General features: G+C 35.5%; 1 protein-coding gene across 1 annotated transcript in view; it reads right to left on the reverse strand.

Moving 5' to 3' along the window:
• The window catches only part of MSH4 (mutS homolog 4), an 88,516-nt gene that overhangs the window by 48,918 nt on the left and 20,739 nt on the right, over positions 1-18,859 (reverse strand). The window contains exons 5-8 of the mRNA XM_043878522.1: positions 16,595-16,710; positions 15,496-15,669; positions 9,879-10,051; positions 4,470-4,537 (exon numbers count right to left, since the gene is read on the reverse strand). Coding sequence (XP_043734457.1) covers positions 4,470-4,537; positions 9,879-10,051; positions 15,496-15,669; positions 16,595-16,710 — 531 coding nt within the window. The remainder of the gene's footprint in view (positions 1-4,469; positions 4,538-9,878; positions 10,052-15,495; positions 15,670-16,594; positions 16,711-18,859) is intronic.

Raw genomic sequence — 18,859 nt, forward strand, 5'->3', positions numbered from 1 at the left:
TTAATTAAAGAAAGAGCCATGACCTAGATACTCTTTACAGCAGTCTGAAATCAATGGGAAAAAATTAAAACTTAGGTAAAACTTGAAAAAATTATTTAATATCAAAGTTTTCAAATGTGGGAGGAAGTACTTTGGATGTTTTATAATGAAAAATACAGACATTCTTAATGAAATATATTAAACAGTAAGGTTATAAAGACTACATAAAAAGAAACGACATCTGGATTAATTAAAATAAGAAGTTTAAGTTTGATTTTCAATGAATACTTATGATTGGAAAATAGGCATTTTCTAAAAATCAATGTTCTTAATAGAAAATATAAGAATTCATCTTGGGTTAAAAATTTCACACTGGAAATTTTCAGAGAATATTGAGTTCATTCAGAAGGTTAAGCCAATCATAAAATTCAACCAACAGAACATTTAGTTCATCCACAAGTTTAAGCAAATCATGCCATTTAACCAGCAAAAGTCTGAACTAATTTAGTAAATATTGTGTTTAATTAAGATATAGATGCTTATATTAAATTACTTTAAAGTCTCATTTAAATAAATCTCCAGATGGTTAGAAAAATATCAACTGAGAAACAGTATAAGGAAGACTGAAATTTATGAATTATGTATGAAGTCAATATATTGCATAAGTTTCCTTAAAAGTTAGTAAATCTCATCTGAAAAGTATTTTTTTAAAAAAACCTCCACAAAGGACATATGTGCTGGTTAGGAAAAATTTACAACTATGACTGGTCCCCCCAAAACTAAAAAAGATAAGTAACACTGGCCCTTAATAACCTTATGGAGCTAGTTACAGATTGCCTTTTCTGGACAAGAAGAAAGATTTTAGATTCTCAGTGTGCAGAATTACCTTATACCAAACCCCCTGGCTTTTCTAAAATCTGATAGTCAAATTGATTACAGAAGCTGGTTAGTTAATCACAGATATTTCCCAGAGAGCTAGTTAGCTAAAATGATACTCCTTTCTTAACAAAACCAGAAATGATCTAATGCAAAAAATATGTATAGCTGACCCTTGAACAACACAGGTTAGAACTGCATGGATCCACTTAAATTCGGATCTTTTAAAATAAACACATACGTGTACTGGAGATGTATTTTCTCTTCCTTACGATTTTCTTAACATTTTCTTTTCTCCAGCCTACTTTATTTAAGAATACAGTATAAAAACATATTGTACACAAAACATGTATTAAGTAGCTACTTATGTTATCAGTAAGGATTCCAATCAACAGTAGGTTATCAATAGTTAAGTTTAAGTGAAAGTGAAAGTCACTCAGTCTTGTCCGACTCTTTGTGACCCCATGGATTATTACAGTCCATGGAATTCTCCAGGCAAGAATATTGGAGTGAGTAGCCTTTCTCTTCTCCAGGGGATCTGCCCAACCCAGGGATCGAACCCAGGTCTCCCACATTGCAGGCCAATTCTTTACCAACTGAGCTATCAGGGATAGTTAAGTTTGGAGGAAGTAAAAAATTATATGAGGAATTTCAATTGTGCAGAGGGGTTAGCACCCCTAAGCCTGATGTTGTCCAAAGGTCAACTGTATATTACTAATTCTTATAGCTCGTGACACTAAAGCATGTATATGTATGACTATGTAATTATACTACACATTACACATTACACAATGTGACAACAAGGAGACTGCTCTCAGGCATAACCTGATAATTAATTCTTTCCTATAATAAAACTGAAACAAAGTCTTTGCTTACACACAGCTGAGAGTTGAATTGTATCCCCCTCTAAAAAAAGATATTTTGAAGTCTAAACACTCAGTACCTCAAAACGCAGTCTTATTTGGAACTAGGGTCACAGAAATAACTAGTTAAGCTGACATCATATTGTAATAGGATAGACTCCTAATTCAATATGACTGGTTTCAAATAAAACAGCCATGTGAAGGACTTCCCTGGTGGCCCAGTGGTTAAGAATCCACCTGCCAATACAAAGAACGTGGGTTTGATCCCTGGTCCAGGAAGATCCCACATGCCATGGAGCAACTAAGCCCATGAGCCACAACTACTAAAGCCCATACACCCTAGAGCCCATGCTCTGCAATAAGAGAAGCCACTGCAATGAGAAGCCTATGCACCACAAGAAAGAGTAGCCCCTGTTAACCACAATTAGAAAATGTCTGAGTGCATCAACAAAGACCCAGCACAGCCAAAAACATAATAAACAAATAAGAAAAAAAAGATAGCCACGTGAAGACACAGACACAGAGAGACCACCATGTGATGAAGAAAAGAGAGATTAAATGTATATAGCAGCAAATCAAGGAACATTGAAGATTACCAACAAACCACCAAAAGCTAGAAACAGGTAAGAAAGGATTCTCCTACAGGTTTCAGAGAAAACATAGCCCTGCCAAAATCTTGATTTCAGACTTCTACTCTCCAGACCTACGACAATAAAATTATAGTGTTTTAAGCCATGCAGGGTATAGTATTTGTTTCAGCAGGCCCAAGAAACTAATATTAATTGTAAGTACAGAGTAGCCATTTCCTATTCCTATATTGAGTTGCATTTTTTCTGTGTTAAAACATGTCATTCATAAGTAAAACTGTTACTTAAGACAATTTTCATTTGAAAATACCATTCAAAGCAGGACATCTGGCAAAAGATCATAAGGGCTAACTGGTGCTTTGGGTTTATATTAATAATTGATTACTCATTTTTAAATCTCTGAAAGTCTGAAAATATTTGATGGCTCCAAAAACACTGCTAAACCAGTACAGAGGTTAAAAAATAAAGGTTAATGACACATGTTAACAACAACATATTCAGAAGTAAAGTGAAGAACCCTCTCTATATATTCTGTTGAGCAGTTTTTTAATTGGATGTATTCCCAGCTTGTGTTATTTTTGCTTTTGTTGCCACTACTCTATGGTTCTTATACCACATGAGAAGTGATGCAATATTATTTGAAGGTAGACTGAATTCAGCTAAAGCTGTATTCTATAAACCTGAAAGCAACCATTAAAATAAAAAAACAATGAACTTAGCCAGTAAATCAACAGAGGAGTAAAATGGGAGCATAAAAATATCCATTTAAACCAAAAGAAGGCAGAAGAAAAGGAAAAGAGAATATAGGTGAGATAAATGTAAAAAAGTACCATAACGGCAGATTTAAATTGTAACATACCAATAATCTCATTAAGTACAAATGAAATAAACACCTAATTAAAAGTTCATTCAAGAAGAAACAGGTAACCTGAATAATTCAGCATTATATCTATTTAAGAAATTGAATTTATACTCAAGAATCTCCCTACAAAGAATAATTCCAAGTTTTAACAGCTTTATTTGTGAATTCCACCAAACATTTAAGGAAGAAATAATATTAACACGAGTTATACACAAACACTATGAGAAACTGAAGTGGAAGGAATGCCTCTAACCTCATTGTATGGTATCGATTAATTTTGTTTCAGATTTCAGTTGTTCCAGGTTACCTGTCATTTGTATATATTGAATTTTAAAGTGTTTCAATTATTTAAGGAAACTCCCAATTCTCCTCCTGTCCAACAGCCAAAACTTTTCCATATAATGATGTTTTTATTATAAATGAACCTTAAGAGTATTTCCTCTACAATATGAAAAGGTTTCCTAAATATAGATAAGCCTTCAATGGTTTTGCAAAGTAATCAAATTTCAAATAAAATTCTACTGATACAGGACTTCTTTCCTTTTTAAGCACCTGAGCAAAAATATGCAGGTGATTCTTGAACAACACAGGTTTGAACAGTGCAGGTCCACTCATAGGTGGATTTTATTCAATAAATAGAGTACAACACAATCCAATTGGCTGAATCTGCAGATGGAGAACCCTTGGATGCAGAAGGCTGACTGTAAAGTTACATGCTGGTTTTCGATTGCATTGGGGTTGGGGAAGAGGCTGCCCTAACCCCCATACTGTTCAAGGGTTAACTGTAAATATATTTCATTAGAGTAAATATTTCTCAATTCACTTTAAAGAGAAATGAAAACCATCTATTATTTTCTTTATAGAATGTGCCTATAGGCACTAAGTATTTAAATTTGTAAAAATCCAAAGCCTTGTTTCCTATTTAAAGGTTAAGCATACTGGAAAACTAACTAATCAAACTTCACATAATGATCATCTTTTAAAGGACCTTGGAACTAACATAATTTTTATCTAGTTTATTAAGCAAATGTCTTGTAATCCAAGGTTTTTGAAAACTATGTCCAAACTCTTTAAATAAATATTTGATAAATGAAATATGTCAATTCCTCAATTAATAAACTGTTAAGTATATCATATATGATAACACATTGAGGAGAAAAGCTTCCTTTAAAAAGGCATAAAAATATTTCAGATAGTAATGACTAAGTACTTTTCCAAAAGACTTTAATATTTTCCAATTGTTACATCATATTAAGACAAGTTATATCACATAATATATAATAAAATAACATGTATACATACTGTGTCTTGCTTTGGAATTTGAACTAAAACAGAAAGAAGTTGCTCTGTATCAAGAAATCTTGCTATAACTGAAATAAACAGAAAATATGAGTAGTTAAACTTTATGTTACAGTTTAAAATATAGAGTATATAAAGTATTATCCCCAAATAATAATATAGCACAATTTTACCTTCAAATACCAGTTTTAATTGTCTTCATCCATTTTACATTTACCAGGAATAAAATAATAAATTCTAGTGTTCTTTTCCTAACTTTGATTACTCAGAATTTGTCTTCAAATTTTGACACTTCAAATTTTGATCACCCCTTTCCTTCTTGAAACTCTACTGCTCTGACTTATAGATGTTGCTTATCATAATTTCCCACTTTTTTTATCTCTCACTTTTCTTCATGATACTTAAAAGGTAAGATTAAAAGTCTAAAAGCATCGGTCAACCACTAACCATGTAACTTTCCAGGAGTTACCTAACTTCTCTGAACTTTAGCTGTTCTCATCTTTTAAAGATGAGATGGCTCACCAAAAAACTAAAAATAGAACTACCATATGATCTAGCAATTCCACTCCAGGGTATATATCCAGAGAAAACAAAAATACTAATTCAAAAAGATACAAGTACCCCTATGTTCACAGCAGCATTATTCATAATTGTGAAGATATGGTACCTAAATGTCCATCAAGAGACAGTGAATAAAGCTGTGATACACACACACACACACACATGTATACATGTATACACACACAATGGAATACTACTCAGCCATAAAAAAAAAACAGTAAAATTCTGTCATTTGTGAAAACATGAATGAACCTAGAGGATATTACACTTAGTGAAATAAATCAGGCAAAGAAAGACAAATAGGTATATGTGGAATCTAAAAACTAAAACAAATGAGCAAATATAACAAGACAGAAACAGACTCACAGATACAGAGAACCAACTAGTGGTTACCAATGCCGAGAGAGTAGGGAGGAGGGAAAAGAGGTCGATGGGGGATTAGGAGCTACAAACTACTATGTACAAAATAAGTAAGCTATAAAGCATATGTTATACAGCATAGCAAATATAGCCATAAATTTGTAATAACTTTAAACAGAGTATAATCTATGAAAACTTTGAATCACTATGTTGTACACCTGACACTAATATTGTAAATCAACCATATCCCTCTGAAAATAAATTAAATTTAGGAACTTCCCTGACAATCCAGTGGTTAAGACTCTGTACTTCCAATGCAGGGAGCACAGGTTCAACCCTGGTTGGGGAACTAAAATCCTGCATGCCACAAAATTTAATTAACTAATTAAATTTTAAAAAGTTTTTAAAGCAGAACATGAGACATGATATGTTCAAGTAACTAAAAGAAGTTCAATTATACTAGAAGAGGGCAGAATGAAAAGTGACAAGTAACAAGAGGTGCTGTGGGAAATGAGAAAGAAAGCCATCCAGAAGAGTTTGGGTTTTATCCTAAAAGCATTAGAAGAGGTTGAAAGATTTTATGCAAGTGGGTATGTGGTAGCCCTGCAAAGATTTCCACATTCTAATCCCTGGAACCTTTATATATGTTATCTGGTAATGGGGACTTTGAAGATGAGATGACGTTTAAGCTTCTTGAAATGGAGAGATTATTCTGGATTATTTGTTTGTCCCAAAGTAATCTATCACAAGAGTCCCTCTAAGAGAGAGGCAGGAGGATCGGTCAAAGAGAGAAGATATAATGACAAAAGCAGAAGCTAGAAAATAGAGAAGAAACTATTCTCCTGGTTTTGAAGACAGAGGAAGAGCCATGAGTCAAGGAATGTAGAAGGCCTCTAGAAACTGGAAAAGGCAAGGGAACAATTTTGCCCCAGAGCCTCCAGAAAAATGGACCCACTAACAAACTGACTTTCATCCAGTAAAACTGATTTATGACTTTCAGAATTATAAGATAATTAATTTATGCTGTTTTAAGCCTCAAAATTTGTGGTAATTTGTTACATCAATAGGAAGAAACTAATAAAGAGTAATATGTTCACATTTATAATTTCAAAAGATTACTCAGGCTCCAATATAGAGAAAAGACTATAAAGAACAAGGCTGGAGGACAAGGCCAAATAGAAGGCTGCAGAAATAAATCAGATTATAGATAAATGGTACCCTGGGCTGGAGCAGCAGCACTGGGAATAGAAGCTAATACCTATAAGAAATATATAGAAAAGAGACTTTATATTTGATGATTACTTTAATTTGATGATTACTTTCAGAGAAGGTAAGTGTCAAGAATGACTTCTGGTTGGTCATCTGGTTTGGTTAAGAGCTTGGATGTAGAGCTATCCTTTGAAATCAAAAGGGACTGATTTAGAAGGAAAGATGGCACAGTCTGGATACATTAAATCTGAAGTGATTAAGAAAGATCTAATAAGTGCTCAGTAGGCAATAAGATACTTGGGGCTGAAGGTCTGTAAAGATATCTGGGCATGAAATGTAAATTTGGAAGTTACAGGTATGTGAATGTATGCAGGTCAGGAAACAACGGTTAGAACTGGACATGGAACAACAGACTGGTTCCAAATAGGAAAAGGAGTATGTCAAGGCTGTATACTGTCACCCTGCTTATTTAACTTATATGCAGAGTACATCATGAGACATGCTGGGCTGGAAGAAGCACAAGCTGGAATCAAGATTGCCGGGAAAAATATCAATAACCTCAGATAGGCAGATGACACCATCCTTATGGCACAAAGTGAAGAGGAACTAAAAAGCCTCTTGATGAAAGTGAAAAAGGAGAGTGAAAAAGTTGGCTTAAAGCTCAACATCCAGAAAACTAAGATCATGGCATCTGGTCCCATCACTTCAAGGCAAATAGATGGGGAAACAGTGGAAACAGTGTCAGACTTTATTTTTGGGGGCTCCAAAATCACTGCAGATGGTGATTTCAGCCATGAAATTAAAAGATGCTTACTCCTTGGAAGGAAAGTTATGACCAACCGGGATAGCATATTTAAAAGCAGAGACTTTACTTTGCCAACAAAGTTCCGTCTGGTCAAGGCTATGGTTTTTCCAGTAGTCATGTATGGATGGGAGTGTTGGGCGGTGAAGAAAGCTGAGTACCAAAGAATTGATGCTTTTGAACTGTGGTGTTGGAGAAGACTCTTGAGAGTCCCTTGGACTGCAAGAAGATCCAACCAGACCATCCTAAAGGAGATCAGCCCTGGGTGTTCACTGGAAGGACTGATGCTGAAGCTGAAACTCCAATACTTTGGCTACCTCATGCGAAGAGCTGACTCATTAGAAAAGACCCTATTGCTGGGAAAGATTGAAGGCAGGAGAAGAAGGGGATGACAGAGGATGAGATGGCTGGATGGCATCACTGACTCGATGGACATGGGTTGGGTAGACTCTGGGAGTTGGTGATTGAGAGGGAGGCCTGGCGTGCTGCGATTCATGGGGTCACAAAGAGTTGGACACTACTGAGCGACTGAACTGAACTGAACTGAATGATATGACCAAGAAGATGGGTAAATCATATAAGAAAATACAAAGTAAAAAGGCAACCTAAGACATAGTTTTGAAGCACCATAGCATTCAGGGAATGAGTAAAGGAAAACAAGCCTAAAAAGAAGACTCAGAAATCTTTCTCTCTTCCATTTGAAAGGAAGGACTCTGGGGTTTTCACTCTGTTACCTGAGCAATGACAGAACTTTCTAAAGACATTCCAAGACGGTCTACAGTCCTGCAGGCTATTTGTAAATTATAAAGATAACATTACAAGGGAGATGGACAGTCATAAACTTTTTAAAGAAGTGAATGACAGAGCTTTAAAAAAAGGAAACTCCAAAGAAGTAGGAGGAAAATCGAATTGTATAATCACAGAAGCAAAGAAAGGCAGTAATTCAATAAGGAGAGATTTTGGCAGTACCAGAGAAGTTGGATTTCAAATAGAACTGTGTGTATGTTAGTCGCTCAGTCATATCTGACTCTTTACGACTCCATGGATTGCAGCCTGCTAGGTTCCCCCGTCCACAGGATTCTCCAGGCAAGAATACTGGAGTGAATTGCCACACCCTTCTCCAAGGGATCTTCCTGACCCAAGGATAGAACCCAGGTCTCCCGCATTCCAGGCAGATTCTTTATTATTTGAGCTACCTGGGAAGCCCCAAACAGAACTAATATGTGCCCATTAAATTTAACAACAATGAGACTATGGGCAAATGTCTTAGGCTTGGTTCTCCAAAAAGAGACTCTGAAATGAGGATTTATATGCAAGTAATAGATTAAGAATTTGCTTCCATGAGAAACCAATAGAGAAGAGAAGGACAGGAAAGGGAAAAAAAGCCAAGCAAAAGCATAATTTCAGGCAAAATTCTATGGAAGGTAACTTCAGTTCATGCTGTAGTAGAACTTCTGGACTTTAAGTTACATTCATGGTTATTGCCAAAACAGTGTGAGGCAGTTAGGCTTTCATATTCCCACACTATTCAGTCATTTGAGGGCCCACAAGGCACATTTGACCCTCTCTGCTTAGCGCACAGCCCTCCAATACCTGAGGGTAGACCGCTAAAGAGAGTCCAGGTGCAGGCCATTAGCAGCAAAGAACACAGAGCAGGGAAAGAGGCACAGAGAAAAGTAAGAGAGACCCAGGGGGATACGGACAGAAAACCAACAATGTCTGCTACACTGACCTTGACAAGAGAAGTCTCAGTACAGTAGTGGGCACAGAAAGAGGACTGATTGAAATGAGGTGATGAGAGAAGACAGTATGTGCATAAAATTTGTTTTTCAACAGGTGATGAATGGTAGAATAGAGATAAGATGTTGCTGTAGACCACAAGGGTGACCGGTTAAAAATAAGCCTTTTCACACCTTTTCCAAAGCCTCACAAAATACACAGGAATACATAGAAAAAAATGAACTTAATCAGCAACATTGGAAATGCAGTCACAGTCAGTATAATGTCAGAATTTTGAAGAAATTATACTAATTAAAAGATATTTAGAATTGGACTGAAGAAACCTAAAGACTCTAAATGCCTTCTAGATTTTCATGTACTTCAGTTTAGACCACCACAACAATGGTGGGGATACAGAAGACAGATCAAGTGGCTAAAATCCAGAAACTAGACTAGGATCAGTGCAGATAAACTGCCCTTCCACTTAAAGATTTAACAAAAAAATTGCACTGCCATGCCAGTGAATAGGTGCCAAGGGCAATTCTATTACCTCATGAGTTGGACTGCATCTCCGCAAAAGAAATTTTGTAATCCCAAATCCTGGTATCCAAATGTGACATTACTTGGAAACTAGATCTTTGCAGATGTCATCAAATTAAGATAACATGATTAGGATGAGCCTTAATCCAACAGGACTGGTATCATTTTAGGAAGACATATATTTTTAATAATTTGCATTTGTAAAAGTAGATGATATTTACCTGACTGAAGTCCAAAAAAGAGTTCCTCATCTTGAAGCAGTTCCTGAACACAATCTAATCTCATGTTAATGGTTTCAACATCAACTAGAGGTTCTAATATATTAGAACGAAGTCTTCTACTTCCTCCAGGAGTCTTAGTATAATTTAGAACACCAAAGAGTGTGTGATTATTCCTTTAAAAACACAAGTTAGGAAAATTTCATTAAGTATACAAAGGAGAAACCAATAAAACTGTAATTTAACTTTTTTAAATGTATTTATTTTAATTACTCTACAATATTGTGGTTTTTGCCATACACCAACATGAATCAGTCATGTGTGCACATGCATCCCCCATCCTGAAGCCCACTACCACCTCCCTCCCCACCCCACCCCTCTGGGTTGTCCCAGAGCACCAGCTTTGGGTGCCCTCCTTCATGCATTGAATTTGTACTGGTCATCTATTTTACATATGGTAATACACATGTTTCAATGCTATGCTCTCATATTGTCCCACCCTTGCTTTCTCCCACATAGTTTTAAAATAATCCTATAATCTACGATAGTGATTCTCAAACTTTCATATTCATACAAATCACATGAGGATTCTGATTCAGTCTGGGATGAGGTCTGATCATCTACATTTTAAATAAACTCTCAAGTATGCTGTCAGTCAGTGAAGCACACTTTGATTAACCAGGATCTACAGCATCTTCTTGCATTAGTGAAGGACTTTTTCTTCATAGACCAGTTACAATACTCAGACTAATATAAAATGTTCTAGTCCATGGCATTCTATCAATAATAACAAGATATCAATAATACATACTTAAGGGGGAAGAGAACTTTACACTGATAAAACATGTATTTTATATCATCACTCTGTTCTAATTTATGAAGTTAGAGAATTATAAAAGAGAAAGAAAATAATATCAGGTACAGAAACTATTACAAACAAACAGGACTGTACAGAGAATGACAAGAAGGGTTGCTTTAGTTAGGTTGGTTGAGAAAGACCTATATTTATAACTGACAGTTGAATTAAGACATACATACCAAGATGATGATGAGAGGGGAATAATTATGACAGTGATGGTGAGAATAGCTAATATATTGAACACAAAGTATATGCCAGGCCTTATTCTAATAAATGTACATATATTATTTAATTTTAATAACCATGGTATGAGCTAGATACTATTATTAACCACATTTTATAAGGGAAGAAACTGAAACACAAAGAAATTAAGTAATTTGCCTGAGGTTTCCAAATAAATGAACAACAATAATAAAAGAGTTATCAGTTTAAAGGGGCAAAACAGAACAGCAATTTAAGCCCAGGTAGTCTTCCTGGTGGAGAAGGAAACGGTAACCCACTCCAATATTCTTGCCAGGAGAATCCCACGAACAGAAGAGCCTGGCAGGCTACAGTCCATGTGGTAAAAGAGTCAGACATGATTTAGCAACTAAACCACCACCCGTCTTCCTGGCTCTAGAACCAGAAAGATCAAGGTTGGTGGAGCACTGCAAAGTAAGAATTAAGGGAAATGAATAAAGAAGTTGAAAGAAATCAGAACACAGAAGTCCTTGTAGGCCATGGTAAAGAGTCTGAATTACATTCTAAAGGTAATGGGAGCTCTAGAAGACTTTTAAGCATTAAAGTTTCAAGATGTAATTTCTGGTTTAAAAGGATCACTTTCTGGCCACTAGGTTGAGAACAGACTAATTGTAGGGAGAGGAAGAAGACAGAGAGACAAGTTAGGGGCTATTATACTATATAGTAGTCCAGGCTAAAATGATGGAGGTATGGATTAGGGTTGTGGGGGCTTCCTTGGTGGCTCAGCAGGTAAACAATCCACCTGCAATGCAGGAGACACGGAAGATGCAGCTTCAATCCCTAGGTTGGGAAGATAACCTGGAAGAGGAAAGGGCAACCCACTCCTGTATTCTTGCCTGAAAAATCCCATAACAGAGGAGCCTGGCAGGCTGCAATCCAAAAGGTCACAAAGAGTCAGACACAACTGAGCAACTGAGCAGTGAAAGTATGGTGTTAAGTTTGTAGACTTGGAAATTATAAGACAAGACCCAGAATATGAATGTACTCTAAAGGCTGAGTCAAGAGGATTTACTGACATAATGAATTTGGGTTAAGAGAAGAAAGGAAATAACAATGATTTAAATTATCAGACTATCAAATTTTTGGTATATCAATTTAAACATTTTTAAGAAATTACTCAAATCAAGCCCTGGCTAGGAGTCGGGAGAAGGTTATCATAGGTAAGTCACAGGTATAATTTTGAGAACTTGCTTTTGCAGGAACAAGAGAAGTAGGGAGCACACCTAAACCTGCCATTTGCTATAGAAATCACAGGTGGAAACTATACTGAACAAGTGACAAGTCCATAGAAGCATTAGAGCTATTCAGATAGTTCAGTAGGTAGCATGCTCATCTTTCAACCTAATATTCTTTGGTTTAAATCAGGGAAAAGACCTCAATTTCTCCTCTCAACTCCTATGAACTCTTGGAGGTCAAATATCCTATCATTTAATATATAGCAGAAACTCAAGCAATGTTTGATGGTGACAATGGTCAAACAATGATTATGAAATGTGCCAAAGTAAAACTGAGTATAAAACCCTTTGTAATAATTACCAGCCTTAGTTATTGACTGTCTATGTTACCCTATGTTATTTTAACTTAGAAAGTCAACAATAGAGTAGTTTATTCAGATATTATTTTCTCTTTTTCCAGGCAACAGAAAAAATATTACTTATTCACTAAGCTGGAAAGGAAAAACTACTATTAACTACATTCTCCTTTAAAAGGTTATAATTTTAGATCACCATTATCCAGTGGAACTGCAAAGGTACAGAGGTCACTACACTGATGGATGACAAAAAGTACTATATACAGTAATATTCCTACTTTACTAAAAGTAGTACCAACAGTACCTAGATAGATCTAAACTGTTCTTGAAGACTGAAGTAAATAATAAACAAAATTAGATATGTCTGGAGATTTCATATAGTGGAAAGTAAAGCCAAGATAAGATAAGAACGCACAAAGCAACAGAAATATTTAAACACTGCAGCTCTGAAACTGGCACAAGCACCTTAAGGCTTCAATTGTCTAAAGCACTCTTTATTCTATTCAATACTCTTAATACTAAAATTTGTACTTTTTTTCATTTATTTTTATTAGTTGGAGGCTAATTACTTTACAATATTGTAGTGGTTTTTGTCATACATTAACATGAATCAGCCATGGATTTACATGTATTCCCCATCCCAATCCCCCCTCCCACCTCCCTCTCTACCCGATCCCTCTGGGTCTTCCCAGTGCACCAGGCCCGAGCACTTGTCTCATGCATCCAACCTGGGCTGGTGATCTGTTTCACCCTAGATAGTATACATGTTTCGATGCTGTTCTCTCGAAACATCCCACCCTCGCCTTCTCCCACAGATGGTAATGATAACCCTATATGCAAAACAGAAAAAGAGACACAGATGTACATAAATTTGTATTTAAGTTTATACCTTTCATTGATACCTGTGGTTTTCAATATATTAATTACTAAAAGCTGAGATTTTACTCCAAGCTTACTTACTCCCAATCTGCACTTTACCAAACTAAATAGCTTAAGTTTCCTTGCACATACCATATTACTATATTGGAAATCACGCCTTCAAAACTTTTTTACTCACTCTCTTACTATTTTTTTTACCCCTTAATCTGGATAACTTCTATTTATATTTCAAAACTCATGTCAGGGCTAAAAAACAAAAAAAAGTCAAGGTATTAACCCCGCTATAAAACTGTTTCTATAATAATTCTCTTACTCCTTAACTAAGACAAATTAACTTTCTCTCTCTGCTATGATCCCATCAATTTTTATGCAAATTGTCATTACCATACAGTCAACCCTTTCTATAGGCAATTGACTCCAAGACCTCTAACGGAGACCAGAATCCATGGATACTTAAGTCCTTTATATAAAATGGCCTACTACAGTGGGCCCTCCATATCCACAAGTTCCATATCTGTGATTTCAACCAACTGTGGGTCCCTCAGCTACAGAGGGCCTGATGTACTTAGTACATGTTAATGACCTATGATACTATATGTCTCCTCCTCCGGACTATAATTCCTCAAGGAGATAAACCATTACTCACTAATTCTTTGTACCAAATTGAACCCATATTAAACTATGTAGTTTATCCCTACTATAAACACCACCACAGGTTAATTACATTATCTTCTAATGACATTTTGATTCTAATTTAGGTACCTCAACCATTATGAAATCTTACAAAAACCTCATGTTTACAGTGTGTATGTGCATGTGCACAGAAACACACACATATGCACAAACACATGAGCAATCTCCCATTCTCCCTTTCATTCATGTTTACCATCAATATTCATCTAACTGAAGCTAATAATAAACCAATAAAACCAGCAATCTAGTCATACACAAAGACCACTTTTATCATTTTCAACTACTTCACCTTCTCAAATGATTATGTAGCCCCTTGAATTTCCTGTATTTAATGCTTTTAAAACTGGTTATTTTAGCATTGTAGTATTCTGCACACAGTAACTTCTTTTTTATTATGGTAAAACATACAAAACACAAATTTTACCATTTTAACCATATTATGCTCACTATTCAGTGCTATTAGGTATACTTGCAATAATGTGCAACCATTACCACTATTCATTTCCAGAGCTTTCTCATCATCCCAAACATAAACTCTGAATCCATTAAACAATAACTCTCCCATTCCCCAGTTCCCCCAGCCCCTGATAACCTGTCTACTTTCTGTTGCCATAAATTTGCCTATTCTAGGTACTTCACCTTTTGTGTCTAGCGTATTTCACTTAATACAATGTTTTCAAGGTTCCTACATCTTGTGGCAGAATTTCATTCCTTTTTAAAGCTGAATGATATTCCATTATATGTATACATTTTATTTGTATATGCTTTATTAGTCACTAGTTGATGGACAATTGGTTTGTTTCCACATTTTGGCTATTGTGAATAATGCTGCTATGAATACTTGTGTGCAAGTATCTGTTTGAATCTCCACTCTCAGTTCTTCTGGGTGTATACCAAGAAGCAGATTTCTGGATCATATGGTAACGCCAAATTTAGCTTTTTGAGGAACCACCACATGGTTTCTCAAAGTGACTGCACCATTTTAAATCCCTACCATAAATGGATTAGGAATCTAATTTCTCCACCCTCATCTTCCATCTATTTGATAATAACCATACTAACAGTGTGAAGTGATAACTGTGTTTTTGACATGTATCTCCCTAACAACTAGTGATGCTGGGCTCTTGCTTATTGTACCTCTGTATATCTTCTTTGGAGAAACGTCTGCTCAAGTCTTCTGCTTAATTTTGAAATGGTTGTCAGCTTTTTTTTTTCTTATTTAGTAAAAATATCTTTTTAAAACTTGATTTTGGTGAAAATATTTGAGCAGTTCAGCAACAATGGTACAAGTATTAAAAATGTTTATTTTCAATATTTCTCCACAGGACAACTTTAAAAAATATAAAGTAACTATTCATAGAAAAATATGACATTACAATATATTGATATATTTCCTAATAAAAAATGGATAATCTTACCTAGAGTCTTTATTATTAATTAGTAATTCAAGGTTTTGGGCTGATGATGAATCTATCATGGCTGTCTGTTCACTACCCTGGAAACAAATCTTTAGCGATTTTGGTGCATAAACTGAATTTTGAATAAATTCAACATATTTTAATAAAGCTGCAACAGCTGCAAGGCAGTAATATCTGTAAGGTAACCAATGATACATCACTATAAATCTCTGTAATAAAAGTATTGCTATAAAGGAAAACATTTATTTTACTTTTAATAGCAAAATTATAAATATTTGCATAGCATTGCTTAAATTCAAAGGGAAAAAGCACTCCAAGTGTTCCTCATTTTTGATGACTAGTTGAATTATCTTTAAAGCATAAAAGTTGATAAAAACAGACAATTTTCTGAAGTCTGAGACTTAAAGAATAAGTTTAAAGAATAAAGTTATAAAGAATAAAAAATGGATTCACAGTAAGTCACGTTAGAATTCAACATTCAATGGTACCATTCTAAGTACATATTCAAATAATATTGAGAAAGTCTGAGGGCTTAAAAGGTACAGTCAGGAGATCATAATGTATAGGAATATACCTCATTCCTATATACATCCTATAATGTATAGGATCTTGGTGAGAAAAGTCATCATGATTAACTTAGTGAACAAATTGTCCAACCTGGCTCAAAGAAAGCATCTGTTCAGCATGTTCTAAAAAATATCCATTCCAAAAGTATCATTTCCTGTTTCATTTCGAAGGGGTAAAGGTGTGAAGGAACAGGAACACAGCTTTACCTGTGTTTCACTTCTGTGCCCTCACATTTCTAGTAGCTCTGGCTACTTAAGCTTTTCATTTCAAAGTCAAGTGAGCAGCAATGATTAGGGCAATAGATTATGACTAATTTGGAGAAATTCTCTATAAATTAAGTCAGCAAAATATGCCCTGTGTATAAATTTCAGTTAATACTTTACTATTCAGTAATTACTGAGTGTGTTTTATGAAACTTTTCTTAGCATTTTTTTTCAGTGGTAGGGATATAGCAAAGAACAAAAAGACAAAAGACATTTCCTTCCCGGAATATACACTAAAGACTTACTACTTGCCCCTAAACTTAACTTACTTGGACTGAACCTCCATTAGGACAGTGTTGAATTCTGCTATGCATAACTGTTCAATGTATTCTAGTCCTTTTGTTTCATTGAAGTATTTCCTTTGGATAGTAGTGAAATTAATGTTCTGAAAAGAATTTTTAATTTCAAAATAAATTTTAAGTTTCATGCACAAAACTGCTTTTTTAAACACATGCTCATACATGGGTAGGTGGCTTAAAATATTGTGCAAAGCTTATTTTTCATTATTTATTATTTTCTAGAGTTAAATAAGTTTTTCTAGTTATTTGCTAAGTGAATTTGAGTAGTCTGTAGCTCTTATTAATCTATACTCACATGAAATTTAAGTACAATAATAAAAAAATGAGTCTCTGACTTCTACTAACTTTATTCTACAGCAACAACAAAGGTTTTACACTCAGCATCATACTGGGCTTCCCTGGTGGCTCCACTGGTAAAGAATCTGCCCACAATGCAGGAGACCTGGGTTCGATCCCCGGGCTGGGAAGATCCCCTGGAGAAGGGAAAGGCTACCCACTCCAGTATCCTGGCCTGGAGAATTCCATGGACTATATAATCCATGGGGTCACAAAAAGTCGGACACAACTGAGTGACTTTCACTTTCAATATATTATCATAATTGAGAGAGGGTAAATATTATAATATACTAGTTGGGAAAGCAAAAAATACCAATTCCAGATATCAAATCTATTAAATATTATCTACTTGAGGTGAATTTAATTTATAGAATAAAGAAAAGGAGATAATGGAACTTTTTAAAAAAGAGGAAAATTTTAAAAAAGCATGCAGTCGCAAAATAAAAGGTCTGCTTATTTTGAATAAAAGTATTAGGTAAAAAAGGCAATATATTAGTAATGGACTCTGAAAGAGTTGTAAGACTGAAAAAGTCACAAGCGGGTATGGAATTTGATAGGTCTCAAGACTGCTTGAACAGTTATCTCATCTAATCTTCCCAATATAACTCTATGACATAAGTCATATTTATCTACAATTTTCCTCTAAGTCAAATTCTGAGAAGCCGAGTAACTTTTCTAATATCAAAGAATTGACACATGCCAGAGCTCAGACTTGAATTTAGATTTCTTTGACTACAAAGTCCATGTTTCTTCCATTTCATACTGCTTACTTGATTGAGGTCGTTTTATGGTAAGTGTGATAATAATGTTAACAACAATAATAACATTGGTTTTTTTTTTTCCCCTCTGCTTATGATTCTTTCATACAAAATACTGAGGTGGCCAAAAAGTTCGTTGGGATTTTTCATGTTATGGAAAAACCTGACCAAACATTTTGGCCAACTCAGTATTTCTATAGGACTTCCTAGGTGGCTCAGTGGTAAAGAATCTGCCTGCCAATGCAGGACATGCAGGAGACAACTGTTCAACCCCTGGTTCAGGAAGATACCCTGGAGAAGAAATTGGCAACACACTCCAGCATTCTTGCCTGGGAAATCCCATGGACAGAGGGGCCTGGCAGGCAACAGTCAACAGGGTCGCAAAGAGTCGGACAAGACTCAGTGGCTAAGCGTGCATGCGATACTTCTATGGCTCTCTCACTCTTTCAGGACTTTGCCCAAATGAAACCTCACCAATGAGACTATTTCTGATTACCGGATATAAAACACCAGTTCTCTAGGAGGTAGATACTATTATCGTCCCCATTTTACTGACAAATAAAAACTGAAGTTTAAAGAGGTTGTATGGCATCACTGACTCAATGGACATGGGTTTGGGTGAACTCTGGGAGTTGGTGATAGACAGGGAGGCCTGGGGTGCTGGGGTTCATGGGGTCACAAAGAGTCAGACACGACTGAGAGACTGAACTGAACTGAACTGAAAGAGGTTGAGTAACTTAACTTGCACACAGTCATTTAGAATCAGGATTTGAAATCACAACAGTCTGGCTCATATAGCACGAGGCTATATTGCCTTACATCTCAAGGGTAGTAGATATATGTTGTTTTCACCTTCAGAGGATTCATCTATCCTACAGTCTATGTTGTTCTGTCCATTTAGGACTGTCAATTACAGTACTCTGTGCCCCACAGCAAAAAGTCAATGACCAGGGATTAACCAATCATAGTGCTTCTACCCCCAGAAACAGAGATTAATATAACATGTGGGAGCATGAACAAAACAGTAACAGTTCAGGGTCCTTCTCGCGAATTCATATATGGACACCAGAAGGAAGAAGTTACTTTTCTGCCTCGTGTATACTCTGGAAAAGCTCCTTATTACCTAAAACATTTTTCTTTT

The sequence above is a fragment of the Cervus elaphus genome, chromosome 20 (assembly GCF_910594005.1).
Source record: "Cervus elaphus chromosome 20, mCerEla1.1, whole genome shotgun sequence".
NCBI lineage: Eukaryota > Metazoa > Chordata > Mammalia > Artiodactyla > Cervidae > Cervus > Cervus elaphus.